General features: G+C 36.2%; 2 protein-coding genes across 4 annotated transcripts in view; one reads left to right on the forward strand and one right to left on the reverse strand.

Moving 5' to 3' along the window:
• Positions 1-23,301, forward strand: part of LOC114159116 (exostosin-1) — a 221,269-nt gene that overhangs the window by 33,460 nt on the left and 164,508 nt on the right. The window lies entirely within an intron of this gene.
• Positions 6,568-10,012, reverse strand: LOC114159128 (uncharacterized). The gene is made up of 5 exons (XM_028041242.1): positions 9,501-10,012; positions 8,387-9,269; positions 8,171-8,231; positions 7,466-7,619; positions 6,568-7,061 (listed from the first exon to the last, which is right to left on the reverse strand). Exons 2-5 carry the CDS (start codon positions 8,888-8,890, stop codon positions 6,983-6,985), a joined length of 798 nt encoding a protein of 265 aa, XP_027897043.1. The 5' UTR covers positions 8,891-9,269; positions 9,501-10,012; the 3' UTR covers positions 6,568-6,982.

Consider the following 23,301-nt stretch of genomic DNA (forward strand, 5'->3'; position numbering starts at 1 on the left):
AAGAACATGATGTCACATGTCGGGTCAATTTGTTTAGACTCTTAGTTTGCATGTTTTTGTGCTTTCATTTGGGTTTTTCTGCTTCTAAAAACAACCCAAGCGCATAAAACACGACTCAGTTGTTTATTCTAATAAGTTAATGTGTTTTGGTGTCTGGATAATGAGCTGTTTCAAAAACCTCCAGAGTATAATGTCACAGATCAGCAGGAACTGCCTCTCACCTAGTAACCCCAGAGAAGCCCAGATGCACAAATATACAACTGTACATCTTTGAAAAGCATTAATAGAGCCTCCTGCACAACGAACAAGAATGCAGCAAGTGGTTTCTGGATGATAAGTCAACAACAAAACATTTGTCTTTTCCAGCAGCCATTGTGCAGCACAAACAGTGGTAAAGCCAGCTGATTGAACATGCTGGAGGTCAGCTGGGGTTTCGAGGTCATGGGCGGAACTCAGAGCTAGGTGGGGTTGCTAGGTGGGATTGCTAGGTAACAAGTTAAACTCTGCTGAGGTTGCTAGGTAACGGGCAGTGGCTCCAGATTTGTGACTTAACGGTCGGAAAGTTTTTGAAACGACTCATTTTCCAGACACCAAAAGTCTTCTGGGTTGTTTGTAGAAACAGCAGAGATTCAAGTGGAAGTACAAAAATGTGCAAAATATAAATTCTACATAATACGTCCCCTTTAAAAGTACAGGAGCTTCCTGCTGATTTGTAGCTACATGTTCTTTTTAACCTGATATTATTTTTAATAGTCAGAACAAGTAGCTGTTTTTTTAGAGAAACAGAAATCAGTAGAAGTTTTTTTGTCCTCCATATTGTATTTACTGAGCAAAATGTCCTCTTTAAACTAAATAAAAACTACTTTAAACAGGAGTGAAAGGACTTCTGCAAAAATGCATGAATAATTTCACGTCTCTCTGTTTAGAGCTTACAGCATCATAGTCATATTTTCAAAGAAAATGACCTGCCTTTATGTTCCATTCATCCAGATTTTTTTTGTCTATAACCAAACCTTTTGAAATGCTCAGACTGTACAATAGGCAACAAAAAAATATATATTGAAAAGAAGGTGAAAGCGAAGAGGTTAAAAGGTGAGGATTCCTAAGTGAGACAGTTCTGCCTGAGTTTCTTTCTCTCACCATTTCACACCCCCGTCTCCATCTTATTTTAGCCTCGCTCCATCCCGCAGGCTCAACACGTCTGCCTTCCTTCCCCGTTCCTTATGATGGCATTGAAGTTCGTTTATTTGGATCTCTCTCCCCCCGTCTCTCCGTTTGACTCGGCTGTCTCTCTCAGATACCTAACAGGCTTTCTAGAAGCAGCCTGAAAGTCAAAGAGCTTCTTTTATGTCATGAGAGAGACAGAAGCGGCGATAAGTCAGACGAAAGGAGAAACAAGTGCCTTGCAGGAGTTTTTGTAACAATGCTCAAAGTATCAAGAATCTCTGCTCAAAGTAATGTTTTGGAAGGATGAGCTGAAAAGGAAAACATGTCTGAATTCAAAGGGAAACCATTTGATGCATGCGTACTTTTGCCTATTTTTGCATTTCAGTTTAAACGCAGTTGCGTTTTCAAAGCGTAAAAGTCTCAGGATGTCCTTGAGTCTTCAGCCACCGTCTCTTCTTACCTGTTGACGTCCCGTCCGTCGTATCCCGTTTCTGTCATCAGGACAATAATGTGCTGTTTTAAAAGCCGGCCCAGCTCATTTGTTTTTGCATATATTCATTTTCAGCGACGCACCGTCAGGGTTTGTGTTTCCTACTTAGTTTGTATGCGGGGTCTTAATGGATGCGCTCTCGCTTGCGTGTGTAAATCTATATGTAGCTGATTTAGAAATGCCTCCGGTAGCTAATACAGCCGTTAATGGACAAAATAATGATTGCTGCAAATGGAGCTGCCGAATCTTGTTCTTGTGTGAGGAGTGGATAAGGGCCGGCGCTGCGTGCGTGAGTCATTCATTATGGAATGATGGATGTTTCATCTTTGGAAGAGATGCATTTGTTACAGCTTCATTTACACCCGACACAAAGGGTCCATGTTGAATCAGCTGAAGGTCACGTCTTCACAACGGCCGTTATGTACGTAAACAGAGCCAGTCGATTTCTGCGACGTCGTTGTAAAAGAGCGACTGATTAAAAAGCAAAGTTTTAATTTGTAAATTTAAATTCTCCTAGGATTAACAAAACTTGATTTGTACAAATCTTTTCTGATAAAGATGTTAAACATCATGCTAGTCTGTCTTTGCTTACATTTTGAGTTTCATTTGAGCCTGTTTATGAAGTTACCAGCTCTCTTGTACTAGTTGATAATCATAATTACATTATTATCGTACAAATAAATGAAATTCTGGTAAAAGTATAAACTGAGTTGTTGAGTCAGTGGTAGAATAAAGGATGTTTTGAAGCAGAAATTTTATTTTAAAATCTTGTCCTGTCTTGTTTTTGTGAACTCAGTAATCTGGTTTTTTCAGCTTCTCAACTTTCAATAGAAAAGTTTGAAGTTGAAAATTTATTTTAAGAGCATAGAAAATGTCAGATTAATAGCTAATTAACTTAGATTTTACCCTGATAGCACTTCGAAGCCCTTAAAAAATGCTACACGGCTGTTTTTTTGGAAATATGTTAATGTTTTTTGGTGTCTGGAAAACGAGTCATTTCAAAAACCTCCTGAATATAACATCACAAATCTGGGTTTTTCCCAGTAGCCCCAGCGAAACCCAACCCATTACCTAGCAACTCCAACAAAGCCCAGATGCACAGTTATGCAACTGTATATCTTTGAAAAGCAGAAGTAGAGCCTCCTGCACAACCAACAAGAAAGCAGCAAGTTGTTTCTGGATGGTAAAAAAACAACAAACAGCCGTTGTACACTGCATGCAGTGGTAAAACCAGCTGACCAAACATGCTGGAGCTCAGTTTGGGTTGCTAGGTAACGGGAAGTGCCTGCTGATTTGTGACTTAACGGTCGGGAGGTTTTAACACAGCACTGAAAAGCTTAAATTTATAAATTTACTGGTTTATTTTAAATGCTGGGGTTGTTTTTAGCAGTAGAAACGGAAATTAAAGTACAAAATAAATATGAATTTGATTCATTTTTGTTCACACAGGAAATGCATCACTTCCTATAGAATTTGCTTTTAAGCAAATAACTTCCTGATGCAAAATTAATCATTTTTTTTTCATTACACCATTTTATCAGTGGGTGGAAAAACGCTTTGAGAACCAATCAAACTTTTGTTTTGGCATAAATAAAGAGTAAAGTGAAGATGGAATCAGCCTCTATGAAGAAAATGTATCGCGGTAATACGTGTTTATGTGGAAGAAAACCTTGATATAAAGAAGGAAAAAAATGGTATGTGCAGTAATGAGCATATTTTTATTGCTTGCAGTAAATTGATCTCTTAAGAGGTTTTTATAGTCGGATCATTTGTTCAGCGCTGTGTTTTAGTTTTTCAGCCAGTGGCATCGATTCATGTTGCTGAGAGGTTTTTCTTAACATGTGAAAAGATTTATTCAGCTGTGGCATTGTACTGTACTTCCACCCCACCATGACAAATACACTGCTCCCATTCTTTCAATATTCCTCTGTGTTGCTTTTTGCATTCGTTGGACAAAAAAAGGAGGAAAGCACAAACTGAGGGAGGCAGGAAAGCAGAGGGAGAGGTTGGGAAGAGAGAGGCAGGAAAGCAACAGGGTCAAAATGGGATGGCAACTGCTTTTTAAATTTCAGGTTCGTATGTTTGGAGACAGAATTGCAGTTTTATAAAAATATCACTGTAAACAATAAACTTCTGCTGATCAGAAATTACAGATGGAACATATTTTGTGTGCAAATATATAATTTTGTACATATGTCTGCAGAAACACAGAAAAGTTAAAAAAGACCATAAATATTAGAGCAAAGATTAGTCTACCCGTGGCGTGTGTTTGCTTTTTTGTTCTTTGGATGGGGGGTACTGAAGCAAATTTAGTTTTAATCTGATTCTTAAAGGATGCAAGAGATGCAAAGTGAACACAAATCTGTAAAAACATGCAGAACAGTAACTGGAAAAAAGCAAAAGATAAAGGAAATAAATGACAGAAATCTCAGTGATAATCAGCAGCTAGAACAGGAAACCATGGATAATCTGGGTGATAATCTGGGCTCTATTTATTGCTTTTATTTATAGAGCATTTAGCATTTGATCAGAATTATGTTACAGAAAAGAAGAACACAAAACATTTAAAATCTACAAGTCCAGGCATCAAAATCCACCTCAGAACAACAAAAATATTAAAGCAAAATAGATTTAAAATAAGATTTTTTCTTTCAAAAACCACAAAAGGTGACAAAGGAAATCTACAACCAAATACCAAACTAAGCACTGTTACTGAAAATAAACAGAAATAGATATATACTGTAGATCTTTATTCATGTCCCAACAGGCAAGTTATTGTACAGCAAGTCACAAAAAAACTCCAACAATTAATATTCAATATATTTAATATAAATATTTAGGCTGTGGCACTAAATTCTTCTTCTTCAACCAGTGGTGGTTAAGCACATAAAGACGAATGATAAGTAAACCACTAAATACATAATGCTTAAAAAAATACATAAAAATAGGAGACAACACACCATTTAGCTCAGTGGCTACAGGACAAACAAACATTTCCAGGACTGAGAAATTATCATTAAGTGAAAAACTGAAGAGAGAAATATCACTAGGAATTGATGAACATTTATACCTATGCTACTGTTAGTATTATCCATACATTTTCTTCTCATGGGTTAGTTTGTAACCTTTTTGTCTATGTAATATAATTTATTTGTTGCCTCTTTAGTACAGTATTATTGAACAGGCAAATGAATATTCTAACATGGTTTTAATTAAAAATTTTGATAATTATTGTTCACTTCTTTACTCCTTTTCGAATAGAAAAGTAGAAGTAAACAAATTATTTTGTTCTCTATCCTACTGATTGGTTGTTTGCTTGTTTTTTTTCTTAAAACGTGTTATAAATAAATACTTATTGCCCTGAACAGAAGGAAATTTTAAAACATCACCCAGAGAGTAAATAAATAAACAAAATGGTGGGTTCCAACTTTCTCCTTCCTAATTCATAATTTTTATTCTGCCACTCTATGCAGATGGTGCATTAAACTGAGAGGAAATGCTTTCTAAAGCTCCTTCAGGTTCCAAATATTAGCATGCTAACTCTGCATTGGTAATATTACCTAATCAGGTGTCAATATTTAGTCAAGAATCATTGGTTTTCAGACGGTTCTCTGCCTTTCTTTTCTCCCAATATTTGAGTTGTTTTGTATAATATTACTGCATTGTAAGTGTCTTACTTATGAGCACATCCTAAAACACTATTGCAGAACATTTCTTTGTTTCTGATCTATTCTAACAAACGATTCTTCTTCTCTGGTTAAATGCGTTCAAGAGGATCCTTTCTGTTCCCAACGCCGCTGAAGCTAAGTCCATTAAACAGCCTTTCAGCTAATGGTGCGCTAATTAATGCCCTGATCTTGTCTTCTAAGGTTCAGCTCACAATGTTTTTCCCCATGTCTGTCTGTTTATGCCAGTGTAAATCTGTGAGTGAAGGAAGTTATTATTTTTGTAGATTATGTGGTCCTGAGGTGGAAGAAGAAAGTAAGAAATGAAAAGATGATGAAATCATTCCAGTAATCATTCACTGCTTCTCAAACGGAGTTGAAATAGAGTGGCTGTTTTTTCCAAATTGATTTTTATTAGAGTGTTGGTATTTCAAATATTTTAAGCAGTAATAGAGAATAAAATATCGAATGAAGCTGCAGCAGCTCTTGTTGTATGGTTGTATCTCTTATGTTGGTGTGAATTTCACTCTTTTTTTCCCTCTGCGTGAAAGGAAACGGTTTCTGCTCTTGTCATTTTAACAGCAGAGATGCTGCATTACTAAATGATAACACAGAAATCACATCCTGCACAGTAAAAAAAAATTCCGTAAAAAAACAGGAAAATGTCCTGGTAATTTTCTGCCAGTACATTTTCTGTTTTTTTACGGAAATTCTGGTCATAAGTTTTCCGTAATTTAACAGCATTTTTTATGTTAAATTTACCAGCACTTCTGTTAATCCATAATTGAAATTTTCCGTATTTTTACAGTACATGTCCTGTATATTCACAAACACTTCTGTAAATAATGAATTGAAATTTTCCGTTTTTTTACAATATGTATTAAAACATTCCGTAAAAAAACAGGAAAACATCCTGGTAATTTTCAGCCAGTACATTTTCTGTTTTTTTACGGTATTTTCACAGTTTTGCATTTCTATTAATCCCTAACTAAAATTTTCCGTATTTTTCCAGTAAATCTGTAGTATATTCACAAGCATTTCTGTTACTTAAAAACTTGTATTTTTGACATTCAAACCATTCAAGTCTGTGTTAGACATTGACTAAGTAATAAATATAAAGCACTACATTTTAAATAAACATAAATTTAAGCAAAACTCAACTTCTTATTCAAAAGGACATTTAGACCATGAAATTTAGTGTTAAAATAGCTCATGCAGATGGGTTAACAATGAAACCATAAACAATCCATTTGCAAATTTTATTTTGCAGTTCATGGTTTTTCAATACCATATCAACACATCATTACAATATAATTACAAATTGCATTCTCAATTATATATTCAGTCAAACATATTTTTAAAGTTGTTAAGGTCAATGTAAAGTTCATTCTTGAGTCCAGACTTTGAAGTCAATTTAATAATTTTGTTAAGTTTAATTTAATTAACACAATCCAACACTAACATTAAAAACATACAATTTTAATCTTGCAATTTGCATTACAAGATTAAAATCACAGGTGTAAACAAGGACCAACATCCAACTACTATTTTCTGAACTGCTGTCAACATAACAGAGAACATTATGAAGCATCACCTTTTACAAGAATCACATTTTCCATGGACTGTCAAAGTCATACAGTTCATTTACAAACTTGAGCAGTCAGGGTGGAATGTGATGATGCTTCTTCCCCTTCATTTCAGCCTTTGACCCTCGTTTGGGGTTTAAGCCCAGAAAGACTCTAAAGAAAAAAGGGAATGGATACTTGAGTTTAACATACAGACAGATGCGTCCAAATTACATTATTGCAGCTGATCACCAGTCCAGTTGCACTCATGCAACTGGACTGTCTCAACAGTTGCAAATAACTCCTTGACAATCCTCAACTATGACTAATTTGAATGAACAATCACTGAAACAACAAAATTGTTGGTACACTTCTTTTAATGAAGGCAAACCCGTAACAATCACTGAAGTTACTTGAAACTGATAAAATTGTAAAAAAAAAAGGGGAAAAAAAGATTGACTGAAAATTAAACAATGAAAATAAGACAATGCTTCTGAACTGTGTTTCAAAAGCACAGAATTAATCAATTATTATTGCTCAGACCAAATAATTCAAAATATCAACAAAAATATACCAACCTTTGTATAAATTCCAGTGTCAGGGACATGTCTTTTGGATATTTTATGTTCAAGACATAAAACATGGAGAAGGCGTAGCTTAGGGCAGCGATGGGTGACTTGATGTGGTCATTCACAATCATTTGGTCAACAGCAACTTTAAAAAGCTGTTCACCTAAAGAAACAAATCATTAATACAAGAGTTTAAGATCCACCACAGGTGACCAGAACATGTCCATAATATGTTCTAAATACGCGCAGTAATTATATAGAAAATGTTTTATTATATTAATTTTCATATGACTTTTTTTTCACGTACCTGTCAACATATTTTTCTCTGTCCTTACATTTATTCAAAATACTGTGTAATCCATGGGTGTCCAAAGTCGGTCCTCAAGGGCCGGCATCCTGCATGTTTTAGTTCTCCCTGGTTTAACGCACGTGGATCAAATGATGGCTTGTTAGAGGCCTAAGAGGAACATTGACTTGCTGAAAGGTTGTTACTACCACCAGGGAGAGAATAAAACATGCAGGATGTCGGGCCTCCAGGACCGACTTTGGGGACCACTGGTATTCAGTTCCAACAATGTGTATGATATTGCATCAAAATGTATATTAGCAAACTTTAACATTATTTGAAGGTTATTCTAGAAAACATAGTACATATAGAATTTTGAATCAAAAGTTTAACAGACTGAGGAAAGCAAAATAATAATAATTACACACCCATTATAAAGATGCATGGGGTGCTTGGCAGGTCAAGATCAGGACTCTCTGGATGCAGCAGCTAAGGAGAGAAAAGAAAATATACACAAAATAGAGAAATGTAAACACCAAAGCATGTAAATCTTCTAATAATGGACGGAACTAAACAGCTAATGTTTACAAAAAATAATTGTTAATATTTTTGGACAAAAAGAAATGTTTACAGTGTAAATTTACCTCATTTTGACAAAATAGTTGGGCTGGTTTCTCCTTGAAGAATTTTGCGATTCCACTAATCACCTGGACAGCATCACTTCCTGGAATATCCACCCCTCTGGACCCAAGGAAGTCCTTTATTGTCTTTTCTTTCTTTGACAATTCCTCTGCCAGTCTGGTTTGTACTGGGAAGCCAAGAAGGGTGGTTGTGTGATCAAACAGGTGGATTGTTTCAAAGAGAAAAGGCCAGTCTTCTAATAACTTGCTGATGGAGTTTCCTCTGTTGATTGCTGCTCGCTGGATGCTATAGGTTTCAGCCATCATTCTTCGAACATCAGACTCTGGAAAATGATTTGTTTGGAAGGCAGTTTTCAGTTGTTCCTGGGTGAATTTTAGGTTTGTCACATTCTCAGCAGTTGGCTGCCACTGCACACAACCATAGCGATTTGAAGGCAAAGACTTTTTCTGTGATGCCATTTCATCTTCGCATTGTCTCTTTGTTGAACCAAAGCTCAATGGTCTCATAACATTTTCAACTCTGTTTTCAAGCTGTATAAACAGAGAATCATATCCTGTTCCAACAACTTTTAACCATTGACCTCTCTGTCTTGGAAAGAGCAGGGATATTGCTCTATGATCTGCTGTGCAATGTTCCTCAACTTAGCTCTTCCAGGCCTTTTTTGGTCCTTCCCAAGAACATCATCAATGATGATGCGAACAAGTTCCCTTCTGTCTTTAGGTTTTGGTCTTTTCTTTTCTTCAACAGCAATCATAAGTTGGGGTGGCATTTTGTGCCATGGCACAGGATATGCCTCACAGGAACCGGAAGTCACAGGTGATAGTTGCAGCTGGTGGCTATTCAGCTGCAAAGGTTCAGTAGTGGGGGCAGAATCAGCTTGCAATTCTAAATAGAATCAATAGAACAAAAACAAACAAACAAAAAACATGTTAATTATATTTATATGAACACAAGATTAAACCTAAATGATATATATATATATATATATATATATATATATATATATATATTTTTTTTTATATATATATGTGTGTGTGTAAAGATTATACAGACATGAATAAACATACTCATTATGAGAAAATTATACAGTTTTTATTTGAAAGTAGACTAACTTACCAGTGCTGAAAGCTTGGATCAGTCTTCTGCACTGGATAGGTTTTAGAATTCCCTCAAGATCCTCTGTCCTGACGAAACCAAGGTCTTCAACACAGCTTACACCAATCATCTCAAGATATTGAAAAGAAAAAAACGCATAACACCAAAGGCTAAATCAAGAAAACTCACAGCAGACGACGACTGTCATATATATCAATAATTTGGGGGGCTATGTGAGACACATTCTTATTAAGATGGTCGAAAAAATCAAGCTAGCAAGTTCCTCAAGAGATAAATGCAAAAATGGGCGCCGTACTTGGAGTGTGGGAAAAAAAAGAGAAAAGCGGTCACCGTTATAAATAACCTCGTCTTACTTTTACATTTCAGAACCAAAAACGGTATTTAAAAAATATGAGTAAAAACATTTTTAGTAAAACGAATGCAAAATTATACCGTATTTACAAGAAGATAGCGGTTCGCCAGTCTGAAATATTATCTATACTAATACTATGTTTTGTTTTATTAATTTAAAAAATGTTTATTGATTTACTTTACATTACCCCAGAGGTGCCAAGAACCGATTACTCCAACTTCTAAGTCCAACCTGGGTCCAGGATACACATTCAGTGTCGGAGAGAGAGCTTTGAATGGCTACAGAACAAGATTTTGCGCTTCGTGCAGGTTCTTGTTCCCATGATGCAATGCGCCAAATTGAAAATACGGGAAAAATACCTGTAAAATGTAAAAACGGAAAATTCCTTCAAATTTCTACTGTACATTTTACCGTTTTTTTACAGTTTTTTTTTACAGTGTGGCCAACAGAGAAGCAGCACTGATTTCTTTTTTTCTTATCAAACCAACAAATATTGACAGTGATTATGGAGGATGGACATCCTTGTCCATGTTAGGCCTGTCACAATAAACAGTAAATCAATTAATCGCATGATAAATAAAAAGAAACTCAATAATTTTCATTTGCTTGATTTATCGTTTTTCTCTTTTCTCTCTCTTTTTACCAAAAACTGTATGATAAATCTCTTCAGTCTGGTGTGTTGAGCTGAACTTTCCCTTTTTTTGAAAGATAATTTTGCTTACAAAAATTTCACAATTCATTTTATTATTTATTTATTTTTTATTTATATTTATTAAATGTTCATTAGAATTGAAAGTTTATTGACATTGGAGCATGTGTTTTTGTATTACTGTGCCATTACTACTCAAAAATCGTCTCAAAAGAACAATATTATCGTTTATCACAATAAGTTCTGGAACAATTTATCGTCCAGCAAACCTTGTTATCGTGACAGGTGTAGTTAGTTTTCTCTGCCGGCGGCCAAAACCCGACTTTATTTCTGGTCAGTAAAATCCTAAACAACTCTTTCAAACCTTTGGATGTTTTCACACCTACCAGTCCGGTAAACACGGTTCGATCGACATGACGCCGGTTCCGCCCCCATGCTGACAAAGAGCAAAATTTGTAGTAAAATAAAAAAACATGGAGATTTGTTGGATTTGTGTGAATTTTGCAGATTTGTGAAAAACAGGAAGGACGTACTGATGTAATTTGGAATCTAGACGGCCACATAAAAAGCTGTGGCGGGCCAGATTTGGCCCACGGGCCTTGAGTTTGACACATGTGATATACAACAAGCAAAATGAAATTTATTTACCTGTTTTCTTGCGTTAGGGTTACCACTTCATGCCTTTAATTTGCTACCACACATTTTGTGAACTTTTCCATCCAAACCAGATAAAACAGGCAGCAGATAAAGATCAAGACAGAATAATAAGTCGCTGCACCAAATGGAAACCCTGCGGCCCTGATGCTAATTGCTGGATGTTGATTTACATCGTCCAGATCCAGCTAACAGGAAATCAAACTGACGAGGTGGCAGTTTGTTAGGAGGTATCAATGGTGATCTCATTTGCATGGGAGCTAATGAGGCGAAGCTTCGGGCTCTTTGTTTGGATAAGTGGAGGCTGACAGGACGACATAAAGCAGCTGCAGCCCCAGAACAGCGTCACGACTTTGAATAAATGGTTTTAATCTGAGCAATCGCAACAAAAACTTTTTTTCCCAGATGAAAGAGATCAAAAAAGTCTTTGAAGTGATGTCAGGTTTTTGACGCGTCCATAATGGTGATCGCGAAGCCTGATAGGGAGAAAATTCACACCATTCACGATTCTGATGTCGTCTGTCGTCTTTATCTGTGTAAATATATAAATTTAAACTCTAGAAACAATTTTAATCATCAGTAAAAATTCGGACAGGATGAAACTTTTTATTTTTTTATTCCTCTTCCTTCGACTTTGCTGTCAAAACTTTCCCCACCTGCCATGAAACTTCAGGAACAAGAAACTCGGAGGATAAAAATAAGACCTGCCCTGCAGAATCACTTGGATGAAAAGTTTTAATTTGAGATTTTAGGTTGCACATGTCAGTGGAAGCAGGAGAGAATTTGGAAAATGGCGTTGATGGGAATATTACACTGTTTGTGCTGATGAGATTTCAGAAATTCAAAATGAGAAAGATTTTACTTAACTTTCTGCATCAGGAAAGTGTTCTTCATATCTATTTTTTTAGATTTTAAAATAAAGTAAAACAAAAATTTGCAAAAAGAGGATAAATTCTCCGTTATTTGTGAGAAATAAAAAATTCTCATACTCAAAGTTAGCTTTCTCACTTTTTTTTTATTTAGTTTTTTTTGTGTTTCGTGTCTTTACAGGCATTTTCTAGTGTTTAATTTGTGTTTTTAATGTTTTAAAGTGTCCTGTGTTTTGAAAGGCAATGACAAATAAATGCATTATTTGTAAAAATAGATTTAAAAACTACTACTGGTACTTTTGGTGTCATTCTGTTGTGAATATTCAATGTAATTATTCTATGAAAAACCTGAAGTTGGAAAAACTGCCTTTATAAAAAGCTGCATTTTATTATTTCTACATACAAAGACAAAGAAAAAAAGATATTAAAAAAGAAACCATAACTCTTTAAAAGAAAAGATTATTAAACTTTAGCCATTACTAAAAAAATTACTGAAATGGAGTGTGCTTCATTGAACAAATTACTCTGATATAAATTTTACTATTTGAAAAATGAGAGTTCACAAATGGATCTTAGCTCTGTTGCTCTTCCTGTAGTTTTATGTATGAAATCTGGTGCTGAGTTTCTGACCAGCAACTCATCGTCGCAAATGACAAACTATTTTATGAACAAGGCTTGAATTTCTGAAATCCTAACAAACGCGACAGCAAATTAACCATAAGATAAATCTTAGATGGACGACGATGGAGGTGCACCGATTTATCGGTCAGCCAGTTTATCGGTGCCGATTTCCTTAATTTTGGAAGATATTTGATCGACAGATTTTTACATGTGAAGCCGATCTCATCCACCTCAGCAAAGGTCTGAAAATCAACCGCTGTCCTTTAATGCGCTCACGTTAGAAAGACAGACAGACCGGCCCACAATAGACACCCCACTGTTGCCAATTCAGCGACTTTCTTCCTGTATTTAGTGACAATTTCAGACTAAAGAAATTATCGGTCAGAATTGGAATTGGCAGGTTTGGCTTTCTAAAAGATCGGTATTCTGTGACCAGCCAGAAAACTCCAATCAGTTCACCCCTAGTAAACGGCTAGCACAGTTTTCTTAAACGTAGATGTGGAATATGAAATGTTTTAGCTGAAATACAATTTTTTTTTGCGTGGTTGTTCACAATACTACTTAAATGCAATCGCAATCAGACCTCTCTGTGAGCGATCTGACCCCAAAGCTACCCAAAACCACAGAAGAAGAACACTGACGTCACACAGCAGCGCTGCGTTTATGGGATTAATAACAGATGAAGCCGTTTACGAATTGATGTGGAAGTTTATTCAGCAACAACTCCACTTCACTGAGAGATTTATTTCACAATTATAATTTTCAGCCTTTGTTTAAATGACATAAAAGTCGGATAAAATGTGACATGACTGTTCACATACATCTAATTTAGTTTCACATATAAAAGTGACACAGATAGGATTTTTTGGGATGAAGAGACATTTAAAAAACACATCAGATATTTTGCATAATGAGCAAAACATTTGGATTTGTGTTGCTGTGTGAACGTAGTCTTCCACGCTTCATTTCCTTCATGCTATTGATGCGTTTATCACATCTGTATGTCTGTGTAACCAAACCTATCAGCAGAAATACATTTTATTGATATTCTGGCATGCAGACCAGGGCATGCAGCATCCTGGAGAACTCTGGGATTTTGTTTTATAAATTTAAGTTGCTCAATGACAAGCAACAAGAAACCCAAATCATAAATGTTTTATTTGTGCATTTTTTAAAACCAGTCTTCATTTTCCCAAGTCCTGCTTTCCTTCCCTGGAATTTTACGAAGGCAATTATCATTATTGATTGTGTCAAATTTCACATTTGTGTCAAATGTTTGTGTTTTTACGCCATCAGAAGCCTCAGTTTATGGCTCGATCCGCTCCAAAGTGGCTGTTTTGTACCTTATAACACCTTTAACAGCAGAGGCAGCAGATGGTTAAATGCTTAAATGTTTCATTCCAGGGACAAACTGTTTTATCTTTCAGGTACAAAGCTTTGCTGCAGGTTTAGGGAAACTACAATTGTTAAAAAACATTAGCTGGGCGTGCCGTGGTGGCGTAGCGGTTAGCGCGACCCTTATTTGGAGGCCTTGAGTCCTCGACGCGGCCGTCGCGGGTTCGACTCCCGGACCCGACGACATTTGCCGCATGTCTCCCTCCTCTCCTTCCCCGTTTCCTGTCAGCCTGCTGTCATATAAGGGACACTAGAGCCCACAAAAAAAAAACCTGGAGGGGTAAAAAAAAAACAAAAAAAAACATGAGAAAAAACAAAGCAGAAGCTGGAGTCTCATAAACACATCACACTGAGATTAATTAAACCACATTTTCTTTATTAAGTAAAGCACATGGGTCAAACTCGAGGCCTGGGGGCCAAATCTGGCCCGCTGTAGTGCTTAATGTGGCCATCTAGATTCCAAATTACGTCAGTAAGTCTGTCTAGTTTTTCATAAATCTGCAAAATTCACACAAAATCAACAAATCTTCACATTTTCTTTCTGATTTCACTGCAAATTTTCTCAAACTTAGTCAAAAACATTGAGTTTAATGACTGCAGCTTCAGTCTTACTTGATTTTATAGTTCGTAATTGATAATGCCAGTAATAAAAAGTCAGATTGAACATCATACTTTAGCACAAATATCGTAAAAATTTGTACATTCCTAAAATCTCTAATTTCAATAGCAAAAAAACAATCTCAAAATCTTGGAGGAACAGCTATTTATTGATCATTTAACAGTTGGTCTTATCAATATATTGTGGCACAACCAGCCCTTTAAGAACATTCAGATTTTTGATACGGCTCACAATGAAACTGAGTTTGACAGCCCTGACCTAAAGTATTTTAAAGTGAGACAGCTTTAAGACGGAAACGATCGAAGGCTGGAGTTGAGGTGGAGTGAATAAAACATCTTTGTGTTGTTTTCTATCCACTCCAGGCTGAATCTGGAGGCCATTTCCAACACGCATGAGGGGAAGTGTTATAATTTATGTAGCTTATGGTGTCGAGGACGTCTTAACACCATGAGGCATGTATCTGGAACGCTTCCTCCCGCTGAGATGACGGGGCTTTCACTCACTCAGACAGCCCGGCTGTAAAGACGCTGCTGACAGACACATTTTCTGATAAAATGACTCTTGGCACGTACAACTTTATTTGGATGGTTTGGCCCTCGGACGAGCGCCAAACCGAAACCCTTCAGTTACTGTCAACATGTGTCAGTTCTTCAATGCAGTGATTTATTCCAGTCACTGACAGTCAAACCGAACAAGGCCAGAGCATGAATCCTCCCAGATGAAGCCAAGACCGTTTATTTGGCAGGACTAAAGATGCTGCTAAAGCCGCTTGTTTGGATTTTCAAACACCAACTCTCATTCATTTAGGGAGAGTACAAATTTCCTGTATTATCCAGCATGCAAAAATTCAGATTGTCTGCAATTTAACGTGTTAGAAATACATATTTTATCGATTTAGGGGAACTTTTGAAAAGATATGGAGCTTTCCATGAGATATACAAAGATTACCAAGACGTCAGAAAAAAACAATGTGTCAGAGTTCATAGCATAAAATAGCTAGCATGTTTGAAGAATTGTAAGAACTGTCAATATTTGGTAAAATTACAAATAACTGTAAGAACTGACACCCAGAAATGGAGTTACAAAGAGAAATTAGCATTAAACACTTTACTCCACACAAGAAGAGTTACCTTTACTTAATGTCACGTTTTTTGTTATTTTACTTTTAGGAGTATTTTTACTACACTGTACTTATTACTTTTACTTGAGTAATTTTATTATGAAGTATCTCTACTCTCACTTAAGTAAAATTTCTGGATTTTCTACCTGCTGAATGGAAAACAAACAAATTCAGAAATTCACCAGACACAGACCTGCAGTTTTAGTTAAAGTTTTATAAGTTTTTTATTGAAAAAAACTGATTTGAAAAAGTTTTTGTTGCCTGATTTTGTTATTTTTTGTTAGATTGCCATTTTAATCCTTAAAATACCAAAATTTTCACTTAACTTTACATTTTGGCCCGTCTGGTTATATAATTTTTAAACATGAAATGATTGATAATTTGATCAGTTACTCGGTACTTGAATAGACTTTTTGCCAAATACTTTTTTACTTTTATGTGTGTAATTTCTTGGACGGGTACCTTTTACTTTTATTGAGTAAAAATATTTTGAAGCAGTGCCACTCTTACCTGAGTGCAATGTTTGGATACTCTACGAACTTCTGCACCAAGTAAGATGATCTGAAAGCTCCTTTTTGTTTTTATTGTACAAACTTAAATAAATTAATAAATAGCAAATCAAGTGTTTAAAGCTTCTGAAAATGTTCAGGTACCAGCTTAAAAAAAAAGAAGAAGAAAACTTTGAAACTTCACAAAGAAACGAGTCCTATTGATGAATAAAAAGGTTACAAGGAAATCTGGCTCCCCAGAAGCAGCTTAAGAGTTTTGAATTTCAGAGGTACTGACAAACAGTGTTGGACCAGGAATAAAAAATAAAAAAGTATGTTAAGCAGCTTTTCAACTGGATAGCAAAACCCCTCCAACATCCAATAATAGCTGGTCTTTTTCCTACAGTGGGAACGGGTTCAGCTGGCACAGAGGCCCGGCATTTATCTGCTCCAGCTCCGACTGGCAGGAATGTCAGCAGAACATGGATATGTTGATACGCAGCAGCGAAGAAGCTCTGCTAAATGCACTTTTACTGATCCTGTACGATCTAAAGTAACAGGAAATATGCTGCTGCACTTCTGATGGGGCGCAAAAATCCTTTTTATAAACGTTTCTTTATCGTATATAATCTACGTTCTAGGATGACTGCATCTTTAATATTCAGACAATTCACTCTAGTTGTTCTCATCTATGCATTTATCTTTCTTTTTCATTGTAATGAGTATTTAAAAAGTACAAATCACCCAACAAGTCGAGTACTGAGTTTATCTAAATGAAAACATTTGGAGCATTTATTGTATCGTTTATCATTTATCTGAAAAAATTACCATGGTAGGAATTTGATCTATTGTTGTCTCAATAAATTCAGACTAATGATGTTAAATCAAAAACAAAATTGAAAGTATTTATTTTTTCCATTTTTTCCACTGGTTTGTTCCATGAGAATATAAAGAAATATCAATAAATATAAAAATAAGATTAAATGGAGGTACTGTGTAGTTTTGTGATTTCTTTAAATACCTAATGTCCTGAAAACGCTGATTAAATGTAAATGTTTTTTTAACAGCAATATTTGTGTTTATGGCACAGACATAATTACCTAAAATAATGTTATTTTTATCTAAATGTTTTATCATTATTGCAGTAGCACCAAAAAATAAAACAATAAAATCCTAATTTCATGACAAGAGCAGTGCAGAAGGCACCGGATGTTCATTTTTATAAATAATTAAAACAGCTTTTATTTTTTAAAAATATAAGATAAGTAAAATGTAAAGCTATAAATGAAAATATGACAATAAGAAATAGATATCACTTCAAATTCCTAATATAAAACCCAAAACTCAACATCTCTAATTTGCTTTTGTGCCCACAAATTTAAAATAAATGTACAAAAGATTTAAGATCAAACATAAAAAAAGATTTCTTGACCTTCCACAAGGTGTTTTTGTTGAAGCTATTTTGACATCATTGCTGTATTTATTTATTTTTTTTACATTTTACCAATAAATAAGTCAAAATTTTCACTTTTCTGGCCGACTTCTCCTCCTGCTCCCGATTCCTGGATTTTTAGATACTGTCTCCATTTGGTACAAAGCATAAAAATAATAATTTTTATGTTTTCTAAAACTGTTTTGTAACCGTTTATCAAAACATACAGTTTGTACTTTTTTGTTCTCCGCTGCTTGTTCTGCACTTTGCACTGTCACATTATCTGTACTTTGCCATAATTGGACCTGCTGCTACTTCTTTGGTGTGGTTGAGGGCCTTTAGTTAATTTAGTTGTATATATTGTTATTATTATTATTGTGTGTTTGCTTATTTATACTGTATATATTTGACCTTTTGCACGGGAGCTGCAATGGAAATTTCGTTGAATTCTGTTCAATGACAATAAATGCTATCTATCTATCTATCTATCTATCTTGTAAAAACAGACCAAACATTTTTTAAAAATCCATCCAGCCGGTTTTTAATAAGTTAATGTTTTTTGGTGTCTGAAAAAATGAGCCGTTTCAAAAACCTTCAGAATGTAACGTCACAAATCAGAAGGTGCTGCCCGTTACCTAGCAACCCCAGTGGAGCTCCAGCACATTTTTATCGGCTGGTTTTACTGCTGTATGTTCTCTAGAATGGCTGCTGGAAAAGACAAGCATTTTGATGTCGACTTATCATCCAAAAGCCACTTACTGCATTCTTGTTGGCTGTACAGGAGGCTCCACTTCTGCTTTTCCAAAATGTACAGTTGTATAACCACGCATCTCTTTGCAGACATTTTCATGTGCGAGTGCAAACTTTTAGTTTGTGGACGTGGTCAGCAGCAGATTACTTGGATTTAAAGCGACAGAGACCCTAAAACAGCTCATTCTGAAAGAAGCCCAAAAATAAAATCTCATATCTAAGAATAATTTTGTGCAGAAAATGTAGTGAATATGCTTTGTATAGATTTATCCTAACCTGTTCAAGGAAGAATAATAGGTCTCATTTAAAAAGCTGCAAAGGCATACACCACTGCTGCCAGGTTTATATAATTGAAACTTTTTCACATTTAACATTTTGGTTAAATCTTTCAAAGCTGTATTTCCATTTCTATGGTCTAAACAGTTGAGGATAAAGTAATTCCTGCTTCCCCCTCCATGTGCAGTCAGTTCCCAGCCTCTTTGACCCATTTAAATGCAGCCCTCCCTTCAGCACGCTGACCCTGCCATGCAGACTGGGCTTTTGTTATTTTCCCTCTAACAGAATCCACCTGGTCTTTCATTCTGCCTCTCCTTTCATTCCCCGCTCTCCCTCTGTGATGAGAAGCGACAGGTACGCAGACAGTCTGGATAGATCGGAGGAGACACGGTGAAGATGGCAGAGCCGTGATGTGAGGCTCTTCCAGCAGCAGTACAGTCTGTGCTGACAGCCCACCATCCTCCTCCCCTCCCCTCACGGCCTTCATCCACCTCTGCCACTTCCTGTCTAACTCTCAACAGTCTTCCTCCTGTTTTTTCCTTCATCTCATTCTCCTCATCCATTCCGATGTGCCACAGGAAGCAGGAGGAGCCGTTGCTCCCGTTATGAATCATCTTCAGTAAGACGAGCCAATAAGGAGGCGCAAGAACATCAGGAGCTGCTTCCCATTTGCTTAATTATAACCAAATGTATCTTAATATTAATTTAACAAATCCGTAAATGATTCTATGCAGAGATGCATACAGTTATGTAACAAATATTTACCTAGTTGGATGTCTAATCAGTGTTTCTTATCCATGGAAAAGAAAGTGAAGCGTCTTCAATCTCTAGTTAAGCTAGACTGCCACAGATTCATTTGGACGTTTAGGAAACTCAGTTCCAGTACATCCTCACTGGTTCTTGTTTAGGTTGAGCTGAATTAGATTCACCACCATTTACATTCAGACCAGGGCTGTTGTAAATGATTATTCTAGTAATTGAATATTCCATTTATTATTCAAGTAATCAAATACAAATGTGATCAAATGAAATATTGGTAAATTCTTCTACAACAGCAGTATTACTTTCAGATATCAGCATCAAATTTTAATATTTTTGCATCCCTACACTTACTTTTCTGTAGTTTAGAAAAATGACCTGTAACAATAATTTTTAGTTTCTAAGTTAACCTGAAGAAAAGTTATACAAAAATCTGAAATTATATTAAATGTAATAATAAGGAGGCAGGCTCACAAAGACACTACTCAAAAAATGTCTATCCTCCAGCTTTTAATTTATGTATTCATCTTCAGTCAATGTAATAGATGAACTCTCACTTTGCACAGACATGTATAGCTTTTATTTTCTTGTGAACAACTGGATTTGGCTTCTTCATCACACACAGAAACACATCTACCAGCTCTTTACCGCCATGATGCGCTCCGCCACCCATTTTTTGCAACCAGGGAAAATATAAAATGTATTTTCTGGTTCGTCTGTAAAGCTACACTTACGTTAAGCATCTACATCGCAGCTCCGCCCGCAGTGTTCAGTTTATCTGCTCACCTGTATGAATGCACCCGCCGCGCTCTTCACCACCAGCAGGCAGCAGCTCCAGGACGAGAAAGGCGGCCGTACGCCAAGCATCATGCCAGTCAATTTAAGAATGCTTGTTGGTCCCCCAAAAACGATAAAATCCCGGACATTATTATCAATTAATGAAATGCCTCCTAGCCGAAGTCGAAAATTAGACGTTGTATTGCTAGCACTTAGCAACTACCAACAACTCATAGGCGGAGGTGAGAGCGTTACGCAGCATAAATAATCACTTGGCCGCAACACAGAGCTAAATAATAAAACATAATTTAACGACGCTTCAAAGCAAATAAGTTTTATTGAGCAATTTTAATAATCAAGGTATTCGAGTCATTCAAGGAATGGTTACAGCCCTAATGATATAGAGTCAAATCTGATCACACAATGCTAGAAATGTTACTTTGGGGTGTCATGACTTTTTAAAATATTTTAAGGCAGCTCTATTATATAGTTTCAACTAATTCAAAGCTGTGAAAGAAACTTCATCTCTTTACCTTTTTCTTGGTACTCTTGATCATAATGGATCATGTTATTCAGATCCCACAGGAAAGAAAATATTTGCTTGCATATATGCCATTTAAAACTTATCGTTGTATGTGCTACGGTAATGATTGATTGCAAATACTTGTGTTCAAAATGGACTCTAACAGTTTACATTGCTTAGTCGGCACACTGCGCTTACAAGGTATATTTTGTTGAAATTTAGCCGAGTTATCAGTAATGGAAGAGTCCTTAAGACCGTTGCTCTGACTTTCTCTGAAGGAGATGAGTCTGTCAGTTTGCGTCAAATCTGAAGAGTAATGATGACTGAGAGAGAGCATGGCCTGTGTTCAAAGCAGCTAATGCTTTTCTTTGCAAAATCACTGGGGATCTTTCATTTTTTATTGGGCAAACAAAATAAACATACAGCAAAAAACATGAGGAGATTATATCTTTGAAGGAAAACAAATACAGAAAGGTTGCATAAATGGCAGAAGGTGTCATCAGACATTATAAATACTTTTAGGTTTGATTATACCTTGTGTTTGGTTATCTTTGTACAAATATTGATTCTGTCATGCGAGTGTCATCATCAGCTCTACTGGTTTTATAAGACCAGCCATGCATAAAGTTTTATTTAAACATCTTTAAGTTTTACTGTAAGCTGTCATACAGCAAAACCTAGAACACTAGAGCCCACAGAAAGACCCCCTGGAGGGGTATAAAAAAAAGATTATATTTCATGCACTCATTAACAAGAAGCACAGCTGGACGATATGCCTAAAAAACTTATCACAATGCAAGCATTTTATATCAGTTGATATTGATAATTATTGATTAGTTTTTTGTTTCAAATATCTTTCAATCAGTTTTCTTTCAATGCTGTTAACTTTACTTTTTAGCAGTTATGAGTCACAGTGTTGAAACTGTTGCTGCACCAGTAAGTTAAAAGGTTGTTGCTAGGTAACCAAGGAATGAGTGAGCTAGTTGATGCCACCAACCTAGCTTAGCTCACAGTGAGAGGTTGAGCACTGTCAAGAAAATCCGAGCTCATCCCACTTCCCCATGCTGGAGATTTAAGTTTAACAGTAATAATAAATAAAGTTATCTTTAAAATGAATCACTCAAGTGACATCAAGGCCCAACAGTAGACTTAAGTGTCAATAAAATAAATCTGGTTGTGTGTGTTGTTTTTGTCTCATGCAAACTTTGCTTTAATTCTAGTTGGCTGTAGGCTGCTCAGTCTGGCTAATTCACAGGGGGAAGAAGGGTGGGACACCTGGATGTAGGCCGTCAGATAACCAGGCGAATCGTTTCTCGAAACCAGCTTAAACAGAGTTTACTTCAGTTCTGGACAGGGTAAATCCCAGCAGATTTAGGAAACTCAATTAACCCGTTAGAAGGAGAGCTGGTAGCACATCTCCCCTCTCAGAAGAGGAAGTACGAGAGTGAGAGAGTAGAGACAGAAAGGAGGGGGGGGGGTGTTGCGCAACAACAGCAGCTAAAGCTTTTCTTTTGCCTACGTCTCCCAGAATGCTGTGCGGTTCTGAATCAAAGTTCAGTGAAATTATAGAATATTCTATCAGACATAATATCTATTGATGTTTAGCACATTTTTGATTTATTGGCCATCTCTAATAAAAAGGGCATTACAGGCTGTTACGGCCCTGGGCCTTATGGGCTGGGTTGCAGGTGTCTTGTTGTCTGTCTTTGTGCTCCTCCCCTTTACAGGTGCTGCTGATTTTATTCATTTGGAGCACAGAGCATTTAAACCTGGCTGTCTCCACCTTCTGGGTCGCCTTCGGCGTCCACTCTGCCTTGATGCTTGCGGTGTTTTGTTGCCAGGCCTCAGCTCCCCTCCTTTTTGCACATTTGAGTTTGTCTTTGTTTTTGCACTTCAACACTTCCATATGCACTCATACATCACATCTAAGCATTTGCATTACACCACTGATACTGACATCCTCAATCCATTGTTGTTTGTGTTAATAAACATTCCTTTTTATGCACTTTAATCCCTGCATGGTCTCCCGTTATTGTTATGACCTTGAGCCAGTCGTAACACAGGCAAACAGGGGACTTTTGTTCCTTTGCCCCAAAAGAACATTTAAGATGGCTTAAAATAAAACATTTTTTACTGTTTCGAACCATTTATTTATAGTTGCTCTGATGAAGACTACTTTGATGGTGCTTTAGCAGCATCTTATAAGCACTTGGCCAGAATCATAATCACCTGTTTGACTTTCCACAGAAGCTTGAAATATTTTCCCACTGCCCTTCATGTCAAGATTTTAACAGGCTTCAACTTATCAATCTGTCTTTGCTGAAGAGTGAAAAATAACCTAAAAAAGTATAAAACATCTTTTCTGAACTGCTTTCGTATTCGGAGAGCAAGTAATCCAATCCATCCATAGTTTGGATTTAAAGTTATTGGATCTCTCCTTTATTAAAACACTCAGAACTAAATAAAATATGACGTTTCTAACTAAAACCAAACATGTTGATCAGCCTGGATCTTCTG

The sequence above is a fragment of the Xiphophorus couchianus genome, chromosome 15 (assembly GCF_001444195.1).
Source record: "Xiphophorus couchianus chromosome 15, X_couchianus-1.0, whole genome shotgun sequence".
NCBI lineage: Eukaryota > Metazoa > Chordata > Actinopteri > Cyprinodontiformes > Poeciliidae > Xiphophorus > Xiphophorus couchianus.